We start from the raw sequence: 24,348 nt of genomic DNA, 5'->3' as shown, positions 1-24,348 counted from the left end.
ATATGGCCATTTATGTACAGACTTCAAGTCCTCTACTGGAGTGTGGCGGACAGAAACCAGGGCCTGGCCCTCCCCAGGCAGTTCCCAGGCCCCGGTGCCTTACACATGGTTGGTTTTACCTCCTCTGTTCCCTAGAGCTGACATGAGAAGCTTACAGCGTCTTCCTCCTTGATCCTGAAAGGGGCCTTTTTACCCCCATGGAGAGTCAGGAAGCTGGGGCCAAAGCAGGGGAGGAAGCCAGAGTACATGCCTGCAAGGGGAGAGGGTGAGAAGGGTCCCCAGGTCCGGGTGGGAGAGGTGCAGGAGGCAGGGCCGGGGGCTTGCTTGCCTTCTATTTCTGCTCCAGTGGAAGAGATCTGGTTGAGGGACAGGCTGACCGTCCCGATCTCATCATGGCACTTGTTCCCGGGGCTGGAGAGAAACACACCCTGCAGGCTGAGCCCCTGGCCCAGCTCTGATTTCTTCCTCCCTGGCGTGTTTTCCAGTCTCCACCCAGTTGCTCACCAGTCCAAGACTCTGAACTTGATGTAGCTGGAGAGGCAGGGCAGCTGCAAGGGGCAAGCGAGAGGGGCAGTGGGTGCCTGCTCGGATGGCCTGGGCCTTGCTGAAACTGGGAGCAGGTGGAAAGTCCTGAGTCTGGGTCAAGGCCTGGCTGGGTTACCAGTGAGCCCAGTGGGACTGACCATGGGAGCTTATGGACCTTTGGCTGTGGGCCCCCCACTGCATCGGCCCTTTGCAAGGGCCTGGGAAAGGCCTTGGACTGTGTCCCATGATCATTTTGTATTCTTATTCTTAAAATGGTCCCTCATTACATAAGCTCCCTAGTGGACCTGGCTTCCCTGGTGGTGCAGTGGTTAAGAATCCACCTGCCAATGCAGGAGACATGGGTTCGAGCCCTGGTCTGGGAAGATCCCATATGCCGCAGAGCAACTAAGCCCGCGAGCCACAACTACTGAGCCCGCGTGCCACAACTACTGAAGCCTGTGTGCCTACAGCCGGTGCTCTGCAACAAGGGAAGCCATGAAAATGAGAAGTCCACGCACCTCAACGAAGACCCAACACAGTCAAAAATAAAAACAAATAAATAAATAAATGTATAAGATTTATTTTATAAATTTTATAAAATAAATCGGGTCCTAGTGGACCAGAGTCCGGCCTACTTTGGGCTGCATGATTGCAGTCCTCACACGGCCCTTCAGTCTGGAGGCCTGTTTACCAAGCCTCATGGGGAGGTTGTAGGCCTCCAATGTCTTCCTCACGTTTAGCAGTTAACCTTTATTTATTTATTTTAATTTAATTTAATTTAATTTTTTTTTGGCCATGCCCCGCAGCTTGTGGGATCTTAGTTCCCCGACCAGGGATTGAACCTGGGCCCTCAGCACTGAGAGCACAGAGTCCTAACCACTGGACCGCCAGGGAATTCCCTAGCACCTAACCTTTAAACAGCAGGACATCTATCTCCTCAAAGAGTAAATCATAACAGCTGCCACTCTGGGGAGGCTTCTGTTGTCCTCAGCATGTCCTGAATGGTCTACGTGGATCACCTGAGAGACCCACCCCGCCTACAACCCCAGAAGCCAGGAGCTATGATTATTCCTATTTTCAGACAGGAACACTGTGGCACAGAGAGGCTGAGTTCCTGAAGTTCTCATGTAACATGCAGAGCCCCTACCCACTCTGGCAAGGCCTGACTGTCCCTATTTACCGAGCGGGACTGAGGCCCAGAGAGGGACTTGCTTGAGATTGCACGGTAAGGGGTAGAATCAGGATTGGAACCCAAGCTTCTGAGTCTTACCTCTGCTCTGCCCTCAGTTATAAAAACAAAAAATCCACGTATAAAACAGAGCTGTTAGGGGTGAGGCCTGAGTGGGCCCCAAATCCTCTCAGCTGGAGCCTCCTCTCTGCTCACAGCAGTTCCTGGGGTGTGGCCTGGGGTCCTCAGTTCTCCACTCCCCTCTCCTTTTCCCCTTGCCATGGAAGCCGAGGGTCAGGGGGAGCGGGGAAAGAAAGGGCTTTCCAGCTGAGCATCTGATTAGTAAGCTACGAGGAGATCACCCAGGTTAAGGAAGGACACTGGAAGTGGAGAGATGGGAGTCGTTGGGCATCCAGGTCTTCCAAAGTACCAAACCCTCCATATTTGAATTTATGGTGGAACCATCTGTTCATCCATCCTTGGGAAGTCTCCTCCCCTTTCCCAGTTCCTTGTCTTGATTCCCCTCCTGTCCGGGAGCCCTTGAACTGCTAACTGGCACAGACCATTTTCAGCAGCGCGCCCCCTGCAGCCTGCCTTGCTGGGGCCCTCACCAGCTGTTCTCAGATGCCACTGGCTGTGCAGTCATCCCGCCACTTCCGAGTGAGTTCACATCTGCTTGCTGCACTTCCAGAGGGCTAGTGACAATGAGGCCTGCACCCAAATCGCCCCAGCGCCGGAGACTGTGTCTTCAGGAAATGGGTGAGGGTCCAGAGTGTGTTTGGACATCTTCAGACATTGGAAGCCCTCTTTCAAGGATGAAGGGGGGCCTGGCCCCCCTGACTGCACCTCCCCACTGTCTTCTGAGCCTGAAGGAAGCTGAACGTGAGCGAGGACATCCAAGGCCCTGAGCATCCACAGAGAAACTAAGGATTCCAGCCATGAGCTTCATCACAGCTAGAAAAGGTGGGAGGGAGCAAGGGTGGGGGATGGACTGGGCCCCCTCTAAAATCTCTCCCTACTTTAAGAATCTATAAAGTCACCCAAGAAGGTGGGGATTATGAGGAATGGTTAAAAATGATGACTCATGGGGACTTCCCTGGTGGCGCAATGGGTCAGAATCCGCCTGCCAATGCAGGGGATGTGGGTTTGATCCCTGGTCTGGGAAGATCCCACATGCCACGGAGCAGCTAAGCCTGTGAGCCATAACTACTGAGCCTGTGCTCTAGAGCCCGTGTGCCACAACCACTGAGCCCACGTGCCACAACTACTGAAGCCCGCGTGCCTAGAGTCAGTGCTCCACAACAAGAGAAGCCACCACAATGAGAAGCCCGCGCACCACAACAAAGAGTAGCCTCTGCTCGCTGCAACTAGAGAAAGCCCGTGCGCAGCAACGAAGACCCAACGCAGCCAAAAGTAAATTAAAAAAAAAAAAAAAAAAAAGATGACTCACGAGGAGGCAGAAGATTCTACGAGAAGCAGGGAGGAGGGTCCACAGAAGGGTAGCTAATTTCACGTCACACAAATGTAAGGTAGGTATAAGGAAAGCAAAACACTCCCTGGGTAGCCAGACAGATGCCACACAAAGTTCTGTACACTCTCACTTATGGGAGTGCCCAAGTTCTCTCTCACACTGCATACCCTTATTTTACACACAGCTCTTAGAAGCCTGGCGTGGAGTCAAAAGGCAATCAAGGCTCTCCCAGGGCTTGGAGAAAACTGACATCCACACCGCTGATAGGTGACTGAGAAGGACTGAAAGGCTTTAGAAATCAGACTACAGAACCCCACAGAGAAGAGCATGTTGGGGCCATTTAATGTGGGAACAAACAGCCCCACACTACATGTAGCCAGCATGTAACTGTGTTCCTGTAGTGCCTCTAAGCCATCAACAAAGAGCTATAATTATATTCAGGGTGCATTGCCTAGAAGATAAGAAAGTGCATAATACAATTTAGAATGAGTCTTGAAAGTGATTGCTTTTTCTTTTTTTATGTAGGTGAAAGGGCACGTTTAAGTTCTCTGGAAGTTCAGTTGTAGGGTCCATTCTTTTTTTTTTTTTTTGGCGGTTCGCGGGCCTCTCACTGTTGTGGCCTCTCCCGCTGTGGAGCACAGGCTCCGGACGCACAGGCTCAGCGGCCATGGCTCACGGGTCCAGCCGCTCCGCGGCACGTAGGATCTTCTCGGACCGGGGCACGAACCCGTTTCCCCTGCATCGGCAGGTGGACTCTCAACCACTGCGCCACCAGGGAAGACGCATTTCTTTCTTTTTTTTTTTTTTTTTAACCTAGCCTCCTTGATCATTAGCTGAAATCATCTGGGTCATTTATTGGTTTCCCTTTTTTTTTTGGCCTCACAGCACGTGGTTGTGGGATCTTAGTTCCCCGACCAGGAATCGAATCCAGGCCCTCAGCAGTGGGAGCGTAGAGTCCTAACCACTGGACTGCCAGGAAATTCCCCCCATTCATTTCAAGTAAGGTTCTCTGTAATATGTCTTGGGCTTCCTCATGCTCCCTATCAGGCAGAGTCCCCGCCCCCTCCCGCCGTGCTTTGTGGCCCCTACCTTCCATCCACACACCCCCACAAACACCCAAACGCCCTTCTGTTTGTGGTGCAGGAGGAAGAGGGCGGGCGTGATGGCACAGCAATACCTGAATCTGGAAGGTCAGGATCTGGTTCCATATCGGGCTCTCGGTTTGCATCCGCACGTGTGTCTTGAGCTGGGAACATCCCAAAGCAGTGTCAGTGCCAGCCTGTCCCCTCCTCCCTCCACTGGCCTCACCTCCCAGCCCTTCCGGTCCAGCCCACAGGTGAACCTGTCTGCAGCACAAGGCTGGTCATGGGAATCCCTGGTCCAAAGACACTTTGACAACTTCTCATCCACTACAACTCTGGTCCTTTGAGTAGCTACCTAGATCCAGACTCCTTCATATTTTCCCTTAAATCAGCTTTCAATTAACTTTTAAATAGATACAGGGTTACTAACTTTATTATATCAGTGCAAGCACATAGATTTTGTTAGATAAACTCTAAGATCCCAATAAAAAGTCAGCAATAACAATGCTGATGGTATCACCCTTTCTAAAACATCACTTGACTTCATTTTTAAACCTAGCCTTATTCTAAGCAATCATCAGTGAAACCAAGGGTTAGTTGAACTGCTTGAACTTTTTCATACACTCTAAGAAAAACACAGAAATACTAAAATATTTGAAAAAATGTGTGCCTCTACCACCCAACAGTATCTCACCTACTTCCAGGTTTCCTAAACCACTCATTGGGAAATAAATACTCAGTGTGGTGGCTTCAAAATATGTCCACACCTCCCTTTGGTACTCTCCCCTTCAAAAGACGGACACTAACCTCCCTCCCCTCACGTATGGGCTGGATTTAATGACTTCTTCTAATAGGTAGAATATGGTGGAAATGATGGTTGATGAATTCTGAAACATATCCAACCCAGCATTCCCCAGATTTGAACATGCGATCTTTTTTTTGCACATAACATCCATCAACACCCTTTGGAAAATGCTACCATATGTTCATAGAGGTTCATGGAATGTCAGCAACTCTCTTGCCCAGAACCTTCAACTTCTAGATGAAGAAACTGAGGTCCAAAGCGGACGGTGACAGTTTCAGTTGTGCATTTGCGGGCATGTTGCTTCATCCACTTGTCCACTCATCCGTGCATTTGGATGTTTGGTTTTCGGTGGGCATCTTCTCTATGCAGGGCACTGGGCACAGCTCTGGGATACAGGCTGACTAAGCCATGGCCTCCACCTTCACAGAGGCCCGGGTCCAGTAGGGTCATATCACCCATAAATGGAAGAACTGGGATACAACACCTGGGGTCCTGGCCACTTTTCCTCCACACCATTTTTTTTTAGGTGCCAATTTCTCTAAGTCTCAGACCATTTTTACGCTTACCTTTTCCCCAATTAGTTCCACCTCCAACATAGGACTCACTAAGTGGTGTTTCTCTAAGAGCAAAGAAGTTAAAAGATTTCTGAGATAGCAGCATTTATTTTTTTCAGAAGGAAATGGAGAAGTGACAGAACAACTTAAAACCCTCCCCCATAATTTGGTTTGGTGCCCCCTGGGCAGACACCTCCCATTTCCACTCTGTCTCCATGTGCTGTTGTGTGTCCTGGCACACAACAGCAGCGGGGGTGGGGCCTGGCATAGGGAACCTTGAGTCTGCATCTGGGCATCAAAGACAGGGCAGGGGCACATGGCCCATTTTAAAGGGACCTTCATAAAACCATTCTTGGCAGATTTCAGTCTCCCTCTCTCCCCCACCCCAAATCGTAGTGTCAAGACGGAACTGGGGAGCCCCAGGAGAAACCAGAGTGCCACCAGGTAGGGAACCTCAGGGTCAGCCCCTCCCCCGCCCTGACTGACTGAGGTGGAGATCCTCGGCGCAGTAGATGAAGAATTGTAAGTAGGCCATATTGATAGGCACCACCGATGACTTGAAGATCTGAATGTCAGTGTCATCAGCCCTATAGGTCAGCTTTTGATCTACCTGGAGAGACCAGAGAGCTAATAGGGTCAGAGTCTTAGGGAGGTCACGGCCACCAGACTTGGCTTCCCCAACCTTCCGCTTGGTTGGGGTGGGGATGGACAACCCTGAAGGGACACAGTGGACAAATGAAAGCATGTGAAGGAACAATGGCCTCTTGGGGAGCCCACGGGGGGGCCCCACGGAAGCAGCCAGGGTAGGAAATGTTCCTGGGGTGTTGGGGGGACAGCCTCACCGGTGCCTGGTCTCCCACACCGAGGGCAGAGATGGTGACTTTCAGGTAGCCTCTTACACCACTGCTGGGTTCATTTGGCTGGCAGAGGCCAAGCCATTTCCTCAGGAGTGTGTGACCTGGAGAGGCAGAGGGCCCATGGGAGACCAGCCTCCAGCCTCTATTCTTCTTCCCTGAAACCAGCCTTTGCTTCTGTAGGAGACGGGTGTGGAAACGTGTCTCATATATTTTGGTTCCCAGCCAGGGGCAGGGGGAAACGGGAGTCACTCCTACCTTTAAGCCAAAGCTGCCTGCTATTGCCTTTAGGAAATAGGGACCCTCCTTTCCCATCCAGGGAACTTATAGTTGTTACTGTCCTGGTCTGAGAGAGGCAAATATTTTCCCCAACCCTAAGTCCCAACCTCAACCTGGTATGTATGTTATGGTCAGGTCTACTCAAAATTCAAACACTGGCCACACATTGTAAATCAACCATACTTCAATTAAAAGAAATTAAATAAACAACAACAGCAACAAAATTCAAACACTGGCATAGAAATTCAACCCAAGGCTGCAAGAAAAAATGAGCATTTGACCCAAAGAGATGCTTTGATTTTTGTAGAGAAAGATATTATTATAAAGCAAGATAAAATACCATGAAGTACAGTAAAATGTTAAGTACAGAAAATAATTCACACCTTCTAATACTCTCCCCCCATGTGTTGAACATACAGGGATTTTGAGATGATTTCAACACCTGACCTGGTTTTTTCTCAGAAGACACACATATTTCCAACAACTGCTACCTACCTGGAGAGTTGTAGATGAACCCAATATCTGTCTGAAAAGATAAGAATAGAGTAAGGATTAGTTAGGGCCTCCAGCCAACCAACTTGATGACAGTATGAGTACTCGTTCCACCCTAATTCCTTTAATCTTTACAATGACCTGGAAGTTGGGCCATTATCATAGTGGAGGCCATTATCACCTCCACTCTACAGGGGAGGATACTGAGTTTGAGAGAAGAGCCCAGAGTTTTACAACTAGTAAGTGAGGTGGCCTGGATTGAAAGGATTCTTGACCACCACCAGCACTGCTGGCCAACACAGCGTTATTCTTCCCTACCCCTGGGGGGCGTGGAAAGGTGTCTCCCGTCCTGGGGAAGAGGATGGTCAAGGGAGGATTTGGTAAAGAGACTATGGGTTTTCCCTTTCCCCTGGGAGACAGTTTTTGACTCCCTGAGGCCTGAGGGATGCACAGGATTGAAGGTGGTGTGGGGCAAGGTACCGCAGAACATTCAGGCCACCCTTGGAAGGGTCCATAGAGCAAGCCCCAAGTTTTGCATGTAGGCCTGCTTTAAAGCTCAGTCAGCCCCTTGGGTTAGGTAGGCAAAGATTTCTTAGATCCAACAACAAAAACACAGTCCATAAAAGAAATTTTTGATAAATTGGACTTCATCGAAATGTAAAACTTCTGCTCTTTGAAAGACACTGTTAAGAAAATGGAAAGAGGGCTTCCCCGGTGGCGCAGTGGTTAAGAATCCTCCTGCCAATGCAGGGGACATGGGTTCAAGCCCTGGTCCGGGAAGATCCCACATGCCGCGGAGCAACTAAGCCTGTACACCACAACTACTGAGCCTGCGCTCTAGAGCCCGTGTGCCGCAACTACTAAGTCTACGTGCCACAACTACTGAAACCTGTGTGCCTAGAGCCCGTGCTCTGCAACAAGAGAAGCCACCACAATGAGAAGCCCGCACACCACAACGAAAAGTAACCCCTGCTCGCTGCAAAGCCCACGTGCAGCAACAAAGACCCAACAGAGCCAAAAATAAATAAATAAATAAACTTATTATTTTTTTAAAAAAAAGAACCCTTAAGAAAGAAAAGAAAATGAAAGGAGACGTGATATACTGGGAGAACATATTTCCAAATCATTTATCTGATAAAGGACTTGTATCCAGAATATATAAGAAAATCTCAAAACTCCATAGTAAGAAAACAAACAACCCAATGAAAACAAGCAAAAGATTTGAACAGACACTTCATCAAAGAAGTTAGATAGCAAATACTTGAAAAGATGCTCAACATCATCAGGGAAGTGTAAATTATAATCACAACAAGATACCACCACACATACTTAGAAGAGCCAAAATTTAAAAGATGGACAGTATCAAGTTTGCATAAGAATGTGGAGCAACTGGAACTCTAATATATACTGCTGGTGGGAATATAAAATGGTAGAACCTATCTGGAATTTTTGGGAAAAAACTGCTAGGAATTTTCTTTAAAAGTTAAACACACACCTACCATATGAGATAGTCATTTCACTTCTACATATTTAGTCAAGAGACATCAGAGCATAGGTCCATACTAAGACTTATACATCAGTGTTACAGCAGCTTTGTTTCTGTTTTTGCGGTACGTGGGCCTCTCACTGCTGTGGCCTCTCCCGTTGCGGAGCACAGGCTCCAGATGCGCAGGCTCAGTGGCCATGGCTCACGGGCCCAGCCGCTCCGTGGCACGTGGGGTCTTCCCAGACTGGGGCACGAACCCATGTACCCTGCATCGGCAGGCGGACTCTCAACCACTGCGCCACCAGGGAAGCCCAGCAGCTTTGTTTTAATAGCGCCAAGCTGGAAACAATCTAAACGTCCATCAGCAGATGAATGGATCAACAACCTGTGGTATACCCATAAATGGAATACTATTCAGCAATAAGAAGGAATGAACTATTGATCCATGCAACAACATGGGTGAATCTCAAAATAATTGTGCTGATTGAAAGAAGCCAAACAACAATAAAGTACATGCTGTATGATTCCATTTATATACAGTTCTAGAAAATGCAAAGCAATGTGTAGTTACAGAAAGCAGACCAGTGGTTGTCTGGGGATGGGAGCAGGAAGGATTGGGGGAAGAGGGAAGAATTACAAAGAGGCACAAGGAAACTTTGGAGGGTGATAGGTATGATAGATATGTTCATTACCTTGATTGTGATCACAGTTTCATGGTTGTATACATATTTTAAAACATGAAATTATACATTTAAAATATGTGTAGGGAATTCCCGGGCAGTCCAGTGGTTAGGACTCAGCATTTTCACTGCCTTGGCCCGGGTTCAATCCCTGGTCGGGGGACTAAGATCCTGATAAAATAAAATAGTATAATTCATTGTATGTCAATTGTACCTCAATAAAGCTAGAAGAAAACAAACCAAAATGAAACTCAGTCACCTCTAACGAAGCCATAGATCTAGGCAGTGATCATCAATAGCTGTTAACAACATAAAAAGAGACCAACAGTCGTTCTGTGTCTCCTGGTGACATCATCTTGCCAAATAATTGACCCAAGTCTGATCTAGCCTCTAGATAGGAAATACCTGGGCAGAGAGACGTGAGAAGTGATCCCCTGGAGGTACAACCAGCAAAATCCACACTGAGGGAAAACTGCAGGAAAAACTATCCAGTTGCTTCAACAAATAAATGGCAAGGTAAACTAGGGGGCAGGACCAACTGAATGAAATACACCTAAGAATAACATTTTAACCAACTGCAGTGTGCACCTGGTTTGGATCCTGATTTGAACAAACTGTAAATGGAATTCACAAGACAATTAGGGAAACGCGAGCACTGACTAGATATTAGTGCTCTCCAGGAATTATAAAAAGGTGTTTAGATGTAGTCATTGTCTTTGGTTATGCTTAATAAAATCTGTATGTTTTAGAAATAGGTAATGAAATATTTAAAAATAAAATGATGTCTGAGATTTGATTCCAAATCTGTAGGGGGAAAAAAGAAAAAAAATCTGTAGGGGAGAGGGAGGGGGCCAGGTGTAGATAAAACATGATGACATGATTGACAACGAATTGGGGAAGGTGAGTGATGGGGATGGGGGAATTCATGATACCATTCTCTCTACTTTTGTGTATGTTTGGAATTTCCCAAAAAAGGAATATATATATTTTTAAAAGCTCAGGTTTTTCCCTGACCTCTAAAACGTATTCAACAGTCAGTCATCGTCTGGAAGTCGCACAGTGGCCTTTGTCAAAATGAATGGATAAAGAAGATGTGGCACCTATATACAATGGAATATTACTCAGCCATAAAAAGAAACGAAATTGAGTTATTTGTAGTGAGGTGGATGGACCTAGAGTCTGTCATACAGAGTGAAGTAAGTCAGAAAGAGAAAGACAAATACCGTATGCTAACACATATACATGGAATATAAGAAAAAAAAATGTCATGAAGAACCTAGGGGTAAGATGGGAATAAAGACACAGACCTACTAGAGAACGGACTTGAGGATATGGGGAGGGGGAAGGGTAAGCTGTGACAAAGTGAGAGAGTGGCGTGGACATGTATACACTACCAAATGTAAGTTAGATAGCTAGTGGGAAGCAGCCGCATAGCACAGGGAGATCAGCTCGGTGCTTTGTGACCACCTAGAGGGGTGGGATAGGGAGGGTGGGAGGGAGGGAGACGCAAGAGGGAAGAGATATGGGGACATATGTATATATGTATAACTGATTCGCTTTGTTATAAAGCAGAAACTAACACACCATTGTAAAGCAATTATACTCCAATAAAGATGTTAAAAAAAAAAGACAGCACATTTTGACCTCCTGCTACCTAGCCTCTCTAGAATCTCTTAATTTCTAAACCTGTGCTGCTTCCTTGAGGGTTAGGTGGGGGAGGGGCAGGTCATGACCCTTCTTGTGCTTATTACAAGTACTGTAGTGAGAAAGAAACCTTACTTTGGTTTGCCCTAAATTTGCCTTTCCCAAGGGCTGGGCCCTTTTCCATGAGTTGCCAGATGTAGCGAATGAAAATACAGATGGCAGCTTAAATTAGAGTTACAGATAAACGATGTGGCGCTCCAAGGACAATGGTGCTTCAAGGACAAAGGACGTCCCTGCCTGAAAAAGTTTCAGCGGTACACCCCCTACCAGACTCTTAATCACCCTCCCTACCATGTTACGATGGTTACGAAATTTCTGAGCCCACCTGGGCGACGCCCGCCTGGGCGATGGGACCTGTCCCAAATAAGGAAAGGCATCTGTCCTGTCCCACTCCCATCCTATAGAAGGAAGGTATATGTGCCGCGACCAATCGGTAAAGGAAAATTTCACCTCGGACCATTCCTTTGTTTCCTGGCTATAAAAACTGATCAATAGCACACGTTTGGGCTTGACTCTCCCAGACTACTAGGAAGTTGGCCCTCTGTTCTGACAGCGACCCTTCCCTCTAATAAATTCTATCTTCTTTACATTCTGCCTTATGTCTGGAAATTCTTTTCCAACCCGCGTTTGGACAACGCCAACTTTTTTAGTATACGTAGGTCCCAAGCAATATTTCATGAGGAGTCATGAAATACTGGCGATATACTTATATTTAAAAGTACCTGTTGTTTAAGATTGAAAATTTCCGGGGCATCCTGTATTTAATCTGGCAACCCTAACTTTTCCTGATCTTCCTGGATTTGGAGAATCTTAGTTTAGCCCTTCATGACCGTGTGAACTTTCCTCACTTCTCAACCTGGGTCTTTCCCAAAGCAAATCTTTTTACTCTTGTCTTCATAGGCAGCAATCTTTCTCTAGGTTTCTCCAGCAATTAGGCTGACCTTTTGAGTCCTCTGCTTCCACAGTGTTATAAGTGTGGGGGGATTCAACGTGGAACCCAGCGCTTTCATAAATGTTACATACTTTAATCCTCACAATGACCCTGTGGGTTGAGTATATTATTAGCCCCATTTTACAGATGAGGAAGTAGAGGCTCCGAATAACTTGACTAAATCACCCAGTTGGTAGGTGGATCCAAATCTGGATCTTGTAGCATCAAAATCCTTTCCTCTAGACTTAGACATAGAGCCCAGGGCGGGTCACTGTAACTGTTTCACCAAACCGCGCCTCCTCCGTCCAGTGCTCACTTGGAATCTCCCGATCTCTGCATTGAATCTCATCACTGAGGAATTCATCACCTGCAGGGGAGTTTCCAGAAAGATCTCAGTTATTCAGAAGCCCAATTTCCCCCAGCCCCATGGGAGGAATCATAAGGGTACATCTGGATTCTCCAGGATTTACTCAATGCTTCCTAATGGCTGACACTTCCGTGTAGTTTTTCTCATTTAATTCTCAGAGGGGCCCTGTGAAGTTCACATATGGCAGCTCCATTTTACAGATGAGGAAATCGATCAGAGAGGACAATTCACTCGATCTCCACAAAGCAAATTGTTGCACTCAACTTTCTCCCCTGCATGCTGTCCTGGCTATTTCTCAAGAACATGTAAGCTCTTCAAGGGAGAAGCCTTGCTCTCCTTAGCCCTGTGCTGGGCACATAGGAAGCACTTGATAAATACATGCTCACCATTGTTACCGGGCTTCCTCTGAGTGGAGAAAGGGATGTCCCATGTTGAGGGGACATTTGAGGGGTGGCATGAGAATCCTGGCACATGGGAAAGGCTGCTTTGTTCACCTGGGAGCTGAGCTCAGGGCCTATCAGTTGGCCTTCCATAACATTTGTTGGATGAATGAATGAATGGGGTGTCTGGTTACCGGGATAAAGAAGGTGGCAGAGGTGCTGCCTTGGGGTCAGAAAGACCATCTGATGTGACTCTAGCTCTACAGGTAAGGATGCGGGGCTGACGCACTTTCCAGAATTGAGGTGGGACAAGAAAGTGGACCCACCCTGTCCAGCTCCTCACCTGGATTAAGATGGTGTTGTCGAAGAATTTTGCAGGAACCTCATAAAAATTCTGAAAGAAGATCTGAAGCAGAGAGAGTGTGGTTAGGAGACATTCCTTCCACCACTTCCCCCAGGGACTCAGCAAGCCTGAAGCCTCAGACTAGCAGGTTTCTGCCCCGCTGTTCACCCATTTCAATGGCTTTCAGCTCACTACCACCTACCGCTCCTCCCACAGAAGCAGAGGCCTGCCAGGTCCTGGAGGGGTTTTCTATCCAGCAAAGGGCGGGGTAAGGGATCCCTGGAGGACTTGTCAGAAGCAGACCAAGGCCCAGCTAACTGCCCTGGGATGGAGATTCAAGCCCCCGCTTCTTTCTAGATCGCCCTGGGAATTCCTTGGCGGTCCGTTGGTTAGGAGTCTGCGCTTTCACTGCCGAGGGCCTGGGTTCAATCCCTGGTCAGGGAACTAAGATCCCACAAGCTGAGCAACGCGGCCAAAAAAAAAAGCTCGCCCTCTCTGTCCACTGCACCCCACTCCCTGCTGCAGCCAGAACCTCCTCCCCCAGATGCAGACCGGGCCCTGTCACTCTCCTGCTTGAATCCCTCCATGGCTCCCAAGTCCCATCCATGATGGGGCCCCAGGGCGTTTTGAAGGCTCACCTCCAGCCACTCCCCTCCAACTGCACCCGTGTCTACAGTTCTGCCAACCAGCCCTGCTGCTTCTCCTTTCCAGGCCTCTGAGAACACTATTCCTTTTTCCTGAATTATCTTTCCCCATCCTGCCTTTTCGGAGTCCTCTCCAGCCCCTGCTCCGCCGTGCTTTTATCTTTTCTTTGGTGTCTAGTCATCAATTAATTCGGCACATGTTCTTGGAGTTCCTACTGTGTCAGACACGATGCTATGAGGTGGCACTTCTGCAGTGGCCAGGGCTACAGAGGGCCTGCATTTCGCGGCTGCAATCCCTGTGCACCGCAGTCTTGCCCGGTTGTCATCCTTTATGTGTTCACATATGCGGGAGGCTCCCCACAGACCACTGGCTCCCCCCATGCAGGGCTCGGAATTACTCGCTCTCTATTCCCTGTGCCAAGCCCAGTGTTTGGCCCTCCACGCCCAGTAAGAGTTTGTGAAACAAACAAATGAAAGCACCCGTGTCAGGGAGCAAGCTTGCTGGCTGCCGGCAGGAAATGCCCAGCCCTTGGCTGGCCCTCCTGGCCCAAGTGCCCCCATTCGGCTCTGAAGGGCATGTGCTGCCCACCTCATTGAAGAAAGGGTTATTTCCCATCTTGATCCGCGTGTGGTGCTGGTAGCCTCCGATGACCACCTTCACCACCGGCTTGATGTCCTTGCCCATGAGCTGCCGGGCTTCAAACACCTTCACTCGGACCTGCAGAGGAGCGAACAGGGGAACTTGACGTTGGGCTCCCCTTCCCCAGTGGAGACTCTTCTCTAGAAGAACAATATGTTCTGATAAGAAACATCTACTGCGGAGAGAAAGCGACCCCATGGACCTTGGGAAGGCCATGGTTCCTTCTCTTTCCTTTTCTGGGAACTGTCACCTCCACTTTGCCCTTTTCATCTTGGGTGCTCCTTGAGTAGTAGGGACTTGTTACAGAATAAAGTCTAACGTTTCTCAGTTTGCTGTCTCTTTATGTTTGTCTGCGATCTTTTTAGGGAATCGAACATTTTAAAGTTCTATGCAGTTGAATCTATGATCTGTGATTTGATCTCTGATTTGTGATTTCTTCTGCTGCTGCTTTTATATACTTTCCTGAGACTCAGTAAAGGGACGATGAAGTCTGAGCCCTAGAATTAGAAGGTGGGAGGGAGAAGAGCCCGTAAGATCCAGGCTGGCTAAGGCCCCAGGGGAAGGAACTGGAGATGGCGGCGGCTGGCAGGGCACAGTCGTGGGAGCCTGTAGTGACTAGCGGTAGTAACAGCACGCAGCTCTCCCAGCCCAGCCCGTGGATCCGGCCATTCTCAGTGAGGCCTCCTGTGTCTCCATCAAGTCCAGGGGCCCTTCAAGGATTAATACACATGCAGCTACCTGACCATCAGAGACAAGAGTGGTCAAACCAGGCAAACAGCCCTCATGTCAGAACTTTGCCCTACGCACTAGTACATAGGAAGGGTAGTGATTTGGGCACGCTGACCTTCTATCCTGTGGCCAGCTAGCCTCGTGAAGAGGGACAGGGCCAATGGGGAGAGGGAATGTTCTCCAAAGGAGGCGACAGCACGTGCAAAGGCCTGGTGGCTGGGGAGAAAGTCTTGAGAGTGGGGACTGTAAGTTGTGTAGGATGTTACAGCAGGGCGGGGCGGGGCAGGGGCAGGGGACAGAGTGGCCTGGGGGCCAGGCTTGGGTTATCAAGGGCCTGGGAAGCCATCGTAAGGAGTTTGGGTTATGTCCTGAGAACACTGGGAGTCCTCATTTTTAAGAACATTTTTAGGCACACGCATGGCATGATAAGAAGGACTTTATTTTTTTTTGGCCGCGTCATGCGGGATATTAGTTCACCGACCAGGGATCGAATCCATGCCCCCTGCTTCGGGAGCATGGAGTCTTAACCACTGGACCGCCAGGGAAGTCCCAAGAATGACATCTTGGAAAGACCACTTGGACTGAAAAATGGACAGGAGAGAGCTGGGGGCTGGGAGTTTGGGAGGAGCCTATTCAAGGTGGTCCAGAGAAGGGATGCTGTTGTCTGGGACCAGGGGATGGAAGAGGCAATGGAGAAATGGGTGCGGCCAGGTGATATGAAGAGCTAGGACTTGGCCACTGACTGGATGCGGGGCGGGGGGTGGGGGGAGGAGGGGCAGCCAAGGATGACTCCCAGTCTCCTGAGTACGTGGCTGGCTGGGGAGCAGCTCCAACCATGGCAGAAACGTTAGATTACAGGCTAGAGATCAGAAGTAAGTTGATAAGCCATGGTATGGGGGGCTTCCCAGGGATCCGCTCGAACTCTCCTCAGCCTCTGCTGTGCAGCTCATTTCTCCTCGCCCAAGGCTAGCCTTGTATTGCCACCTCCTGAAGGGCAGGGTCCAGGCCTCAGCTCTGCCTCCCCAGCATGGCCAGGGCCCGGTGTGCACTGCCCCCAGTGCTTCCTGCCGCCTCCCTGGAGCTGGCTCCAGCCTCAGCCACACCCAGAAGTTTCCCAGAATGGCCCCTAGAGGGGCAGGGGATATGGTGAAGATCTGAGGACCTGGAGACCAATCTGAAGCCCTGACCTTCCTCCATGACCTTGTGGAGAGGCAGGGATGGCCTGGGAACACAGTGAGGGTGTCGGCCAAATCATGTGGGCTTTCACCCTGGATGGCCTCACCTGGAAGTGCTGAGGCTTTGGGGACAGAGCCTTGTGTACAGCGGAGCTGGGAAACATCTGTTTCTGCTTGGCCACCTCTTGTGCCATTATGGCCAGGTGGTCTTCATCGCCTGGGGAAACATAGTCCATGGTGGGCTCTCAGAGGCTGGGGCTCAGGACACTTGGAGGCATTTCCCTCATTTCAGTGTTCTATCCCCAGTGACCAGCTCCTGACTAAAATCATGGCCAAGAGGCCCTGACAAGGGCAAATATCCTCCCCAGACATTCCTATGGTCTCCACCCACCATGGGCAACCCTGGGCCTCACACTCTACATATGGAGGCCCTTGGAAATGGCCATCCTTGCCTCTCTCTGCAGCCCATTGGAGGCTGGGTCTTCTGTCTACAGACGACAAGTGGACACATTGGGAGGACAGGTGACCTCAGGCAGGTGTCCAGAGATCTGGCCTACAGACCCTAACCTTGTCACGATCCTTCTGTAGGGCTCATTGGTTGAGTCTCCAAGATCCCCCAAGAGCCCATCCAGCTATGCTTGGTGAAATGCAGGGCTTAGTCCCATGGAAGTACATACCTATCTTCTCGATATCCTTGTAGGTCATAAGGGCCACCTGTAGGGTGAGAGTGCACTGCAAAGCAAAGGCAGGGGAGCTGTAAGATCCTGCAATCCTCGGCCAAGTCATAGCACTGGAACCTGGTCCAGCCTGGCAGGGGCCACACCCAGTCTTCCCGGGTGGAGTGATGCTGGCCATGGCACAGGACCACACCATGGGGGCCTGTGCGGTCTGGGATGGAGGGAGGTTATAGACTGGTGGGGAGAGAGCAATGGGTTACCATGGATGGGGTTTGAAGAATAGAGGAGGCACACATTAGTGGTGGTGACAGAAAAGGATGCAGCAGGGTGGGGAGGAGAGAGAGGGTTGACTTGAGACCAGTCTAGAACCACTGATGCTAACCTCCGAGCCCAATGTCTTATGACCTCATGTGGGAACTCCAGCAAACACCTAACTGACCTCCTGCCTGCAAGCACTCTCACTGACCGTCCATCCTCCAGACAATCGTCAGAATCGACCCCTAAACACTCCCTAAATGCTCTAAACATAAAGCTTTCCCACTCCTCTGCCTGCCTTTGAGTCTCTGTCAAAACAAAGCGATGGTGGCTGGCTCCCTTGTTATATAGCAAGCTCTGAATAAATCACCTTTGCTTGTTCTCATCTGGTTGGTCTTCCTGTGTTCCCACACATCTTAATCACCTCCCCCTGTAAAGCCTTCCATTTCCTCCCAAGTGGAATTGTTCATTCTCTCCTGACCTCAGTGAAATAGCTCACTGACCCCAATATACATGTGCTGGAGCACTTGTCACCGAGAGTGACAACAGATGTGGGTTTCATTCAATTTTGTATCCCAGGCCTTGCATAGTTGCTGACACCAGTGGACAATCAACTGAACACTCAATCTCAATGGGTGGACGAAGGGTGGAGATGTGGGTAGGTGGATGGAGGGCAGCACGGGGAAGTTGGGGAGATGATGGGAAGTGTGATGGGTCCCCCGCAGGGCAGAAAGTGCTCTCTGGGTTGGGGGCACACTGAGACTCTGCTGGAGTGGATAGCTCAGCTTCACCAGCTGCCCCCACTCCTCCACGCACCCTTCCTAGGGCCCGACTCACATCTGTGGGCATCATGGAATGGTTGAGCAGGGTCAGGTCCTTCATGAAAAGGATCTTACTTGGTTTATTCACCAAGGGCTTGAGCAGTATTGTGGCTAGGCCAATGAACCTGGGGAGACAAAGAGCAGGTGTGAGCTCCTGAGCCAGAGGAAATGGTGTCCTTCTCCGTCCCAGGCATGACTTTATCCCGAGATGCCTTTCTCTCCTCGAAGCTGTGCTGCCCACCGAGGCTTCAGGAAGGATGCTGTTGACTGGGAGCATCTACCAGAGGGCTCTCAACTCTCTGGGAATTGGCTTTGGGGCTTCCTGGACAGTGGGCACCCCAGTTACTGGCTCTGCCCTGCCCAACCTTTTCCCAGAAGCTCTGCACCCACACGCCTCCGGAATGGGACCTGTGCCAAGTAACAGCTGATTGGACCAGGAGGTGGGCACCTGACCAAAGCTGGGCCAGTCAGATTCTCTCTCCTGGGAATTTTGACCTGGGATGCCATAGCCCCAGTCTCAGCGAGGCACTAGAATGGGGCTGTGATGAGAAGCCAGGGTTGAGCAGAGAGAAAGAGATTTGAGATTCTGTGCCTTCAGAAGAGACAGAACTGTCCCTGGGTCCCCAGTTTCCTAGTTCTAGTTGATCTGTCCATCTATATACCTAGTCTTCGTATACACACACCCCACCTTTGCTTTTCTGCATCAGCTGTCTGGAGTGACTTCTGGTCCTTGCATCTGAGTGAGTTACAGATGCAGCATCTGCCGAAGGTTTAGTCAGAGAATCAGGCTCCTCCTGTCTCTCTCTCTGCCTTACCTTTCCTTCTCTACTGAGCCCATGTCCCGAAGGGTGATTTGCAGGAAAGAGTCCTTTTGCAGGGGGCGGTTCCAGAGGTGCCAGATGAGGGTCTGTGGGAGGCACAAACGGGTCAGCATCCTCCCTCTCCCCTCCCTTTTCCATCCTCCTAGGAAATTCGAAAAGATGCAGGGAACGGGCTGGCACTGTGTTTCTCTCAAACTGAGGAATATCCCTCAAGACTAATTTCCTAAGAGGATGGCATTTGCTACCTTCACCAAGGGACCAGGAACCTACCTGGGCTCCCACAGCTTAACTGTGGGAGTTAAGCAGTATTGTGGGCTTGTTAGTAGCTAAGGGGTTTGGGGACTGGATGGGTGGACATGGATGGATGGGAGATGAGAGGGGATCCTACACAAGGAGCCCTGTCTCTATTTCAGGTTTCTGGGAACATCAGGACGGCTGGGTTGGACAAGATGGGTCCATCCCCAGAGTGGGTGAGATGGGCCAAGAGCTGTGGGCAGATGTGGCTGCTATGGCCCTGAGACCTGCACAGACTTCTCAGCTTAGAGGCTACTCGCAGGGCACGATGTTCCAGCCTTGGGAAAGGGTGATGAGGCTCCCTGTCCCCTCCCTAGGCTTCTGGGCACGGTCTGGACCCAGCCTCACTGTTGGGCTTGTCATTGCCTCATCTGGGCTTGCCTGATGTGTTTTACCTCGTTCCATATGGGGTGATTGCCTTCCACCTCATGAGTTGTCCTCTTGACATCTGCAAAGACACCAAGGGGCCGGCATTGGTGGTAGGAAATATTTCAAAGTCTAGGTTCAAGTGAGCAAAGAGGGGTAGAACTTATCTAGATGTAGATAAGTCTACATCAAGTCTACATTGGCAGACGTGATACAGCACTGATTCTTTCCTACTCTGGAGATTTCAAAATTTCTCACTTTTTATAAGAGTGACATCACCCCATGTGACAGATAATGTTATGTGTTCATTTCATTTTCTTCCTGGATACATAGTTCCCAGCCATCTTGCAGCCGGGTGCAGCCGTGTGACTCATTATGGCCAACCGAGTATGGGATCCATGCTCACCACAGCCTGTACTGGTTCCCAAAATCTCCCATGAGAGTCTCCGTTCTCCTCCCCACTCTCCACATGTGCTCGCACCATCTGCAGGGTGGTACCTGGTGACTTTGCAGCCACAAGCAAAGAGCAGCTGGTCCCTAAAGTACTGTTTGGAGGAGTCATTCAGCATCGTTGCCTGATCTGCACAGTCGATGCAGCACTTGGTGTGGGCAAGAGGTAAACTTTTGTTGTGTTAAGGCACTGGGATTTAAGGGTTCCGTTGTGACCAGAGCAAAACTACTGTACCCTGATACATCCCAAAATATCTCTAATGGGTTGACAGCTCTTTATCCACTAAAATATGCCTTCCCCAGAAATATCTTTAACAAAGAACAGTCTATAGCCCTGCAAAGAACCTCGAAATTGCTAAATAGGAGATTCTTCCCAAGGAAAGAATGTGTGTGAGAGAGAAGAGAGAGGAGACAGTCGGGGGTGGGGGGAGAAGCAGGAGACTCTCTGTGCCTGCCCAGTAGTGGGAAAGGGGGACACTGTAGTGGATGGTATATGGGGGAAGCGGGGCTGGAAACGACAGGTGAAAAAGGAATAAAAGATTTCAAACAAACATTCAGTTATAAAAATGTGTAGGCAAACCTGGGGGCAAACCCAGGATTCTGGGTTGTAGGCATCTTTTTTTTTTTGTGGTACATGGGCCTCTCACTGCTGTGGCCTATCCCGTTGCGGAGCACAGGCTCTGGATGCGCAGGCTCAGCGGCCGTGGCCCACGGGCCCAGCTGCTCTGCGGCATGTGGGATCTTCCCAGACCGGGCACAAACCTGTGTCCCCTGCATCAGCAGGCGGACTCTCAACCACTGCACCACCAGGGAAGCCCTGTAGGCATCTTTGTAAGAGAGATTTCTAGGAGGAGAAGGACAATGCCTGGGAGGTGACGGGGAAGATGGCTTGGAATCAGACTGTTCCCCGGCTCACCATAAAATTAGTTTCAGGGCAAAGACATGCTGAACCTCCACTACACCTCTTTCAACCCGCAAGCTGGGGACATAAACCTACATCACCCTGTGCACCTGGAGTCCTGAGTGTTCCATCTCTGAGTGATAGCATACTCAGCAAGCAGGGTTTCACAGGCCAGAAAAAAATTTAAGGAATTTCAGTCTTCGCTCATTTCTTTTGGAAACTACTGTGTCCTATTTTCTCTTGGTCCCAATTTTCTCACTCCCCACACTTCCTGGAAAACCTCATTTGCCTGTGTCCACCCCCTTTCTCTCCTCCAACAGACTGTTCATCTTTCTTTCCCTTTTCCCCTTTTTGTTCCCAGCTCTTTGTTATATAGATACACTTAACCTTTTTCATTTTCTCTCATAAATCCTTTACACCACCCCTCCCACCCTTCTTGGACTTTTTTCCTTATCTATGAAAAATTGAGACAATAAAACTTGCCTCATAGAATTGTCATGAGGATCAAAAATCATTACATTAATGATAAAACTTTGTTGATTATAAAAGTAATTCATACAATTGAGCAGTTATTACTAGAAGTTGTACAAAGATCTGTCTGTATATTATCCTTTCAAATCCTCACAGCCATCCTATGAAGGAGGTAGTTGGGTTTTTTTTAACCTGTTTGTGGCACAGCCCTAGTTCATAGAAGAAACTCGAGAAGTATTCATCTTCTTTTTCTCCAGTAGTCATTCTCCGGAAAAAAATGGGAGGCAGAGGAGTCATACTAAGAGAAATAATAGCAACAAGGATGATAAATTTGAAAGAGCCAGACGGTGTCTACCTCACCTTTCTGTGACACAGGGCATCTTTTACCTAGTAGGGCACTGATAAATCTAGTTTTTCATTGAACGTATGTTGTCTCTCGGGGCTCCTGGCTCTCACCTCTGAAGTACACGGACACGCAGGGTCTGGGTGGGGGGCTCAGGGGTGGGCTAATCTCGGCCGACCACACGACAAGCCGCAGCATCTCTTCCACCTACTTCCCTCCGTCCTTCTCTGGCAAAGCTTCCTTCTTGGAGCAACTTGGTCCAAGGCTTCTCCCAGGGCTCAGGGGGTGAGGAAGGTCCCGAGTGTGTTGCTTAGCAAGAGAGGTGATGTCACAAAGGTCAGTGGTTCTTGGGTGGTGGTTCTTGGTTCTGGAGAGGAATGAGGAGAATGGGAGGAAGAAGAAATCACAGGGTACGAAGCCAGTGGCTTGAGGCACCCAGGGCTGTAGAAACAAAACAGTTTGGCTGAACTGCACTTCCTCCTTCCGTTCTCTTTTCTCTCTCATTCTTACTGTCCTTCTGATTTCAAGATCAGGTAGAAGGATAATATCTGCCCTTTATACAAGCAAGTTATCTGGAGTGAATCATTGCCAAAGTCACACAGTTTAGGTGAGAAAATAGAGAAGGGAGGTGAGCTGAGAAAAGAAATAAGGAAATCAAAGGCGATGTCAGTGGTGTTTCAGAAGTCCTTCCTAATGTGGAAGCAAACATTTAGGCCTCCTTTTCTCTAAAGGAAACGTGAGTCTAGATATGAGTCTCTCTTTAACCAACAGAAACTAGCTTTCTCATCAATGAGCTCTTACGCCAGCTGGGTTTGTAAGGTTAAAGAAAAATCTCACTGACATGTTATCTTGCCGTGGCATCTTAATTGCCCTCAAGGCCTCTCAGCATGAGGATGGAACAGGGTCATTGCTCTTGTCCCTACGCTTTTTCTGCTTTAGGGTTGAACATTATATAAATTATACCTTATCCAATAGTTAGCGTGAAAATTAATCGATGTTTTAAAAAAGTATATTCGTTGATGAAACAATTTAGCAGTAAGCTTACTACCCATTCTGAAACATGCGTGGGTATGTTTTAGAGCAAAAAAAAAAACAAAAAAACTGAATGTGTGATCTTGGTGTTAGGACTGCTTTCAGCAGGTTTAAAGAGTACTTCCTGACAGTTTTCTTGAAATGTAAACACAACACAATGCTTGTTGCTTTGTTAATAATTTTCCAAACTAAGCATGACACAAAAGGCAAACCCAGGAAAAGGAAGAGACGGATAGATTTGACCGCATAAAATTCAAGATTCTTGTACATAAAAATATACCTTAAAAGGTATATCAGGGCTTCCCTGGTGGCGCAGTGGTTGTGAGTCCGCCTGCCGATGTAGGGGACGCGGGTTCATGCCCCGGTCCGGGAGGATCCCGCATGCCGCGGAGCGGCTGGGCCCGTGGGCCGTGGCCACTGGGCCTGCGCGTCCGGAGCCTGTGCTCCGCAATGGGAGAAGCCACGGCAGTGAGACGCCCGCGTACCACAAAAAAAAAAAAAAAAAAAAGGTATATCAAAGTAGGGAATGTTTGCAACAGCTCTTATAATTCAATAAGAAAAAGATGAATACTCCAAAGGAAAATGGGGCAAAGTATAGATTAGATGACTGTGCAAATGGACAAAAAAAAAGATGTAAAAAAAATTCAGCCTGCTTAATAATCAAAGAAACACAATGAGAACTTCCCTGGTGGCGCAGTGGTTAAGAATATGCCTGCCAATGCAGGGGACACGGGTTCGAGTACTGGTCCAGGAAGATCCCACATGCTGCGGAGCAAATAAGCCCATGCACCACAACTACTGAGCCTGCACTCTAGAGCCCGTGAGCCATATATACTGATGCCTGCGTGCCTAGAGCCCATGATCCGCAATAAGAGAAGCCACCGCAGTGAGAAGCCCATGCACCACAACAGAGTAGCCCCCGCTCACCACAACTAGAGAAGAGCCCACGCACAGAAACGAAGACCCAATGCAGCCAAAAATAAATAAATAAATTTATTAAAAAAAAAAAAGAAAGAAACGCAATGCGATACTGTTTATCACTTTGCCAAATTGGACTCAGAAGCCCAAAAAACAAAAAAGATGTTAAAAAAAATTCAACCTCCTTAATAAGCAAAGAAATACAACAAGATACCATTTATCACCTCCCAAATTGGCAAAGAATGAAAAAAATGATAAACCTGGTGTGCTGAGGAAGGAAGAGGGGCAGAGAAAAGATACAAACCCATACACAGCGCTGATCAGAGTATAAAGAAAAAAACAGCAGAACGAAGGCTCAGGATAAGTGCCAGGGAAAGAGAGTTAAGCGTGGGGAGAGATGGACTGAAGGCAGCTCTTTTCCTGTCATCCTAATTAGATTAGGTATTAACCTCTAAATAGCATATTTAAATAGCATCCCTTGAATTTTTCACTTTGAGACTCTGTCTATCAAGTCATCTCTTTTATATCATCTCTCACTCCTTTCCCACCTCCTAGCTTCTCTCTCCCAAACTTCCCCCAACTCATCACTTTTAGATATTATCTACTGCTGTTTATCACACCATGGCAGCTTTCTTACACCTGCCTTTCCTGCATACTGTTCTCATAATTGTATCTCATTTGGGAGCTAAA

At 48.7% G+C, this 24,348-nt stretch overlaps 1 protein-coding gene across 1 annotated transcript in view; it reads right to left on the bottom strand.

Annotated features, from left to right (window-relative positions):
* FER1L5 (fer-1 like family member 5) overlaps nucleotides 1-21,906 on the bottom strand; it is a 52,516-nt gene extending 30,610 nt beyond the window's left edge. Inside the window, exons 1-17 of the mRNA XM_032652664.1 lie at nucleotides 21,822-21,906; nucleotides 19,573-19,625; nucleotides 18,878-18,969; nucleotides 18,079-18,187; nucleotides 16,987-17,041; nucleotides 16,417-16,526; nucleotides 14,355-14,483; nucleotides 13,122-13,184; nucleotides 12,348-12,398; nucleotides 7,234-7,264; nucleotides 6,448-6,563; nucleotides 6,092-6,215; nucleotides 5,618-5,670; nucleotides 4,342-4,410; nucleotides 505-548; nucleotides 329-411; nucleotides 156-250 (exon numbers count right to left, since the gene is read on the bottom strand). Of these exons, the coding sequence (XP_032508555.1) occupies nucleotides 156-250; nucleotides 329-411; nucleotides 505-548; nucleotides 4,342-4,410; nucleotides 5,618-5,670; nucleotides 6,092-6,215; nucleotides 6,448-6,563; nucleotides 7,234-7,264; nucleotides 12,348-12,398; nucleotides 13,122-13,184; nucleotides 14,355-14,483; nucleotides 16,417-16,526; nucleotides 16,987-17,041; nucleotides 18,079-18,187; nucleotides 18,878-18,969; nucleotides 19,573-19,625; nucleotides 21,822-21,906 (1,362 nt within the window). The remainder of the gene's footprint in view (nucleotides 1-155; nucleotides 251-328; nucleotides 412-504; nucleotides 549-4,341; nucleotides 4,411-5,617; nucleotides 5,671-6,091; nucleotides 6,216-6,447; nucleotides 6,564-7,233; nucleotides 7,265-12,347; nucleotides 12,399-13,121; nucleotides 13,185-14,354; nucleotides 14,484-16,416; nucleotides 16,527-16,986; nucleotides 17,042-18,078; nucleotides 18,188-18,877; nucleotides 18,970-19,572; nucleotides 19,626-21,821) is intronic.
* Between the last annotated feature and the right edge of the window lie 2,442 nt (nucleotides 21,907-24,348).

This window comes from Phocoena sinus, chromosome 13 (genome assembly GCF_008692025.1).
Source record: "Phocoena sinus isolate mPhoSin1 chromosome 13, mPhoSin1.pri, whole genome shotgun sequence".
Taxonomy (NCBI): domain Eukaryota; kingdom Metazoa; phylum Chordata; class Mammalia; order Artiodactyla; family Phocoenidae; genus Phocoena; species Phocoena sinus.
Note: the sequence above shows the minus strand (reverse complement) of the source record. Positions and strands in the feature narration are given on the sequence as shown.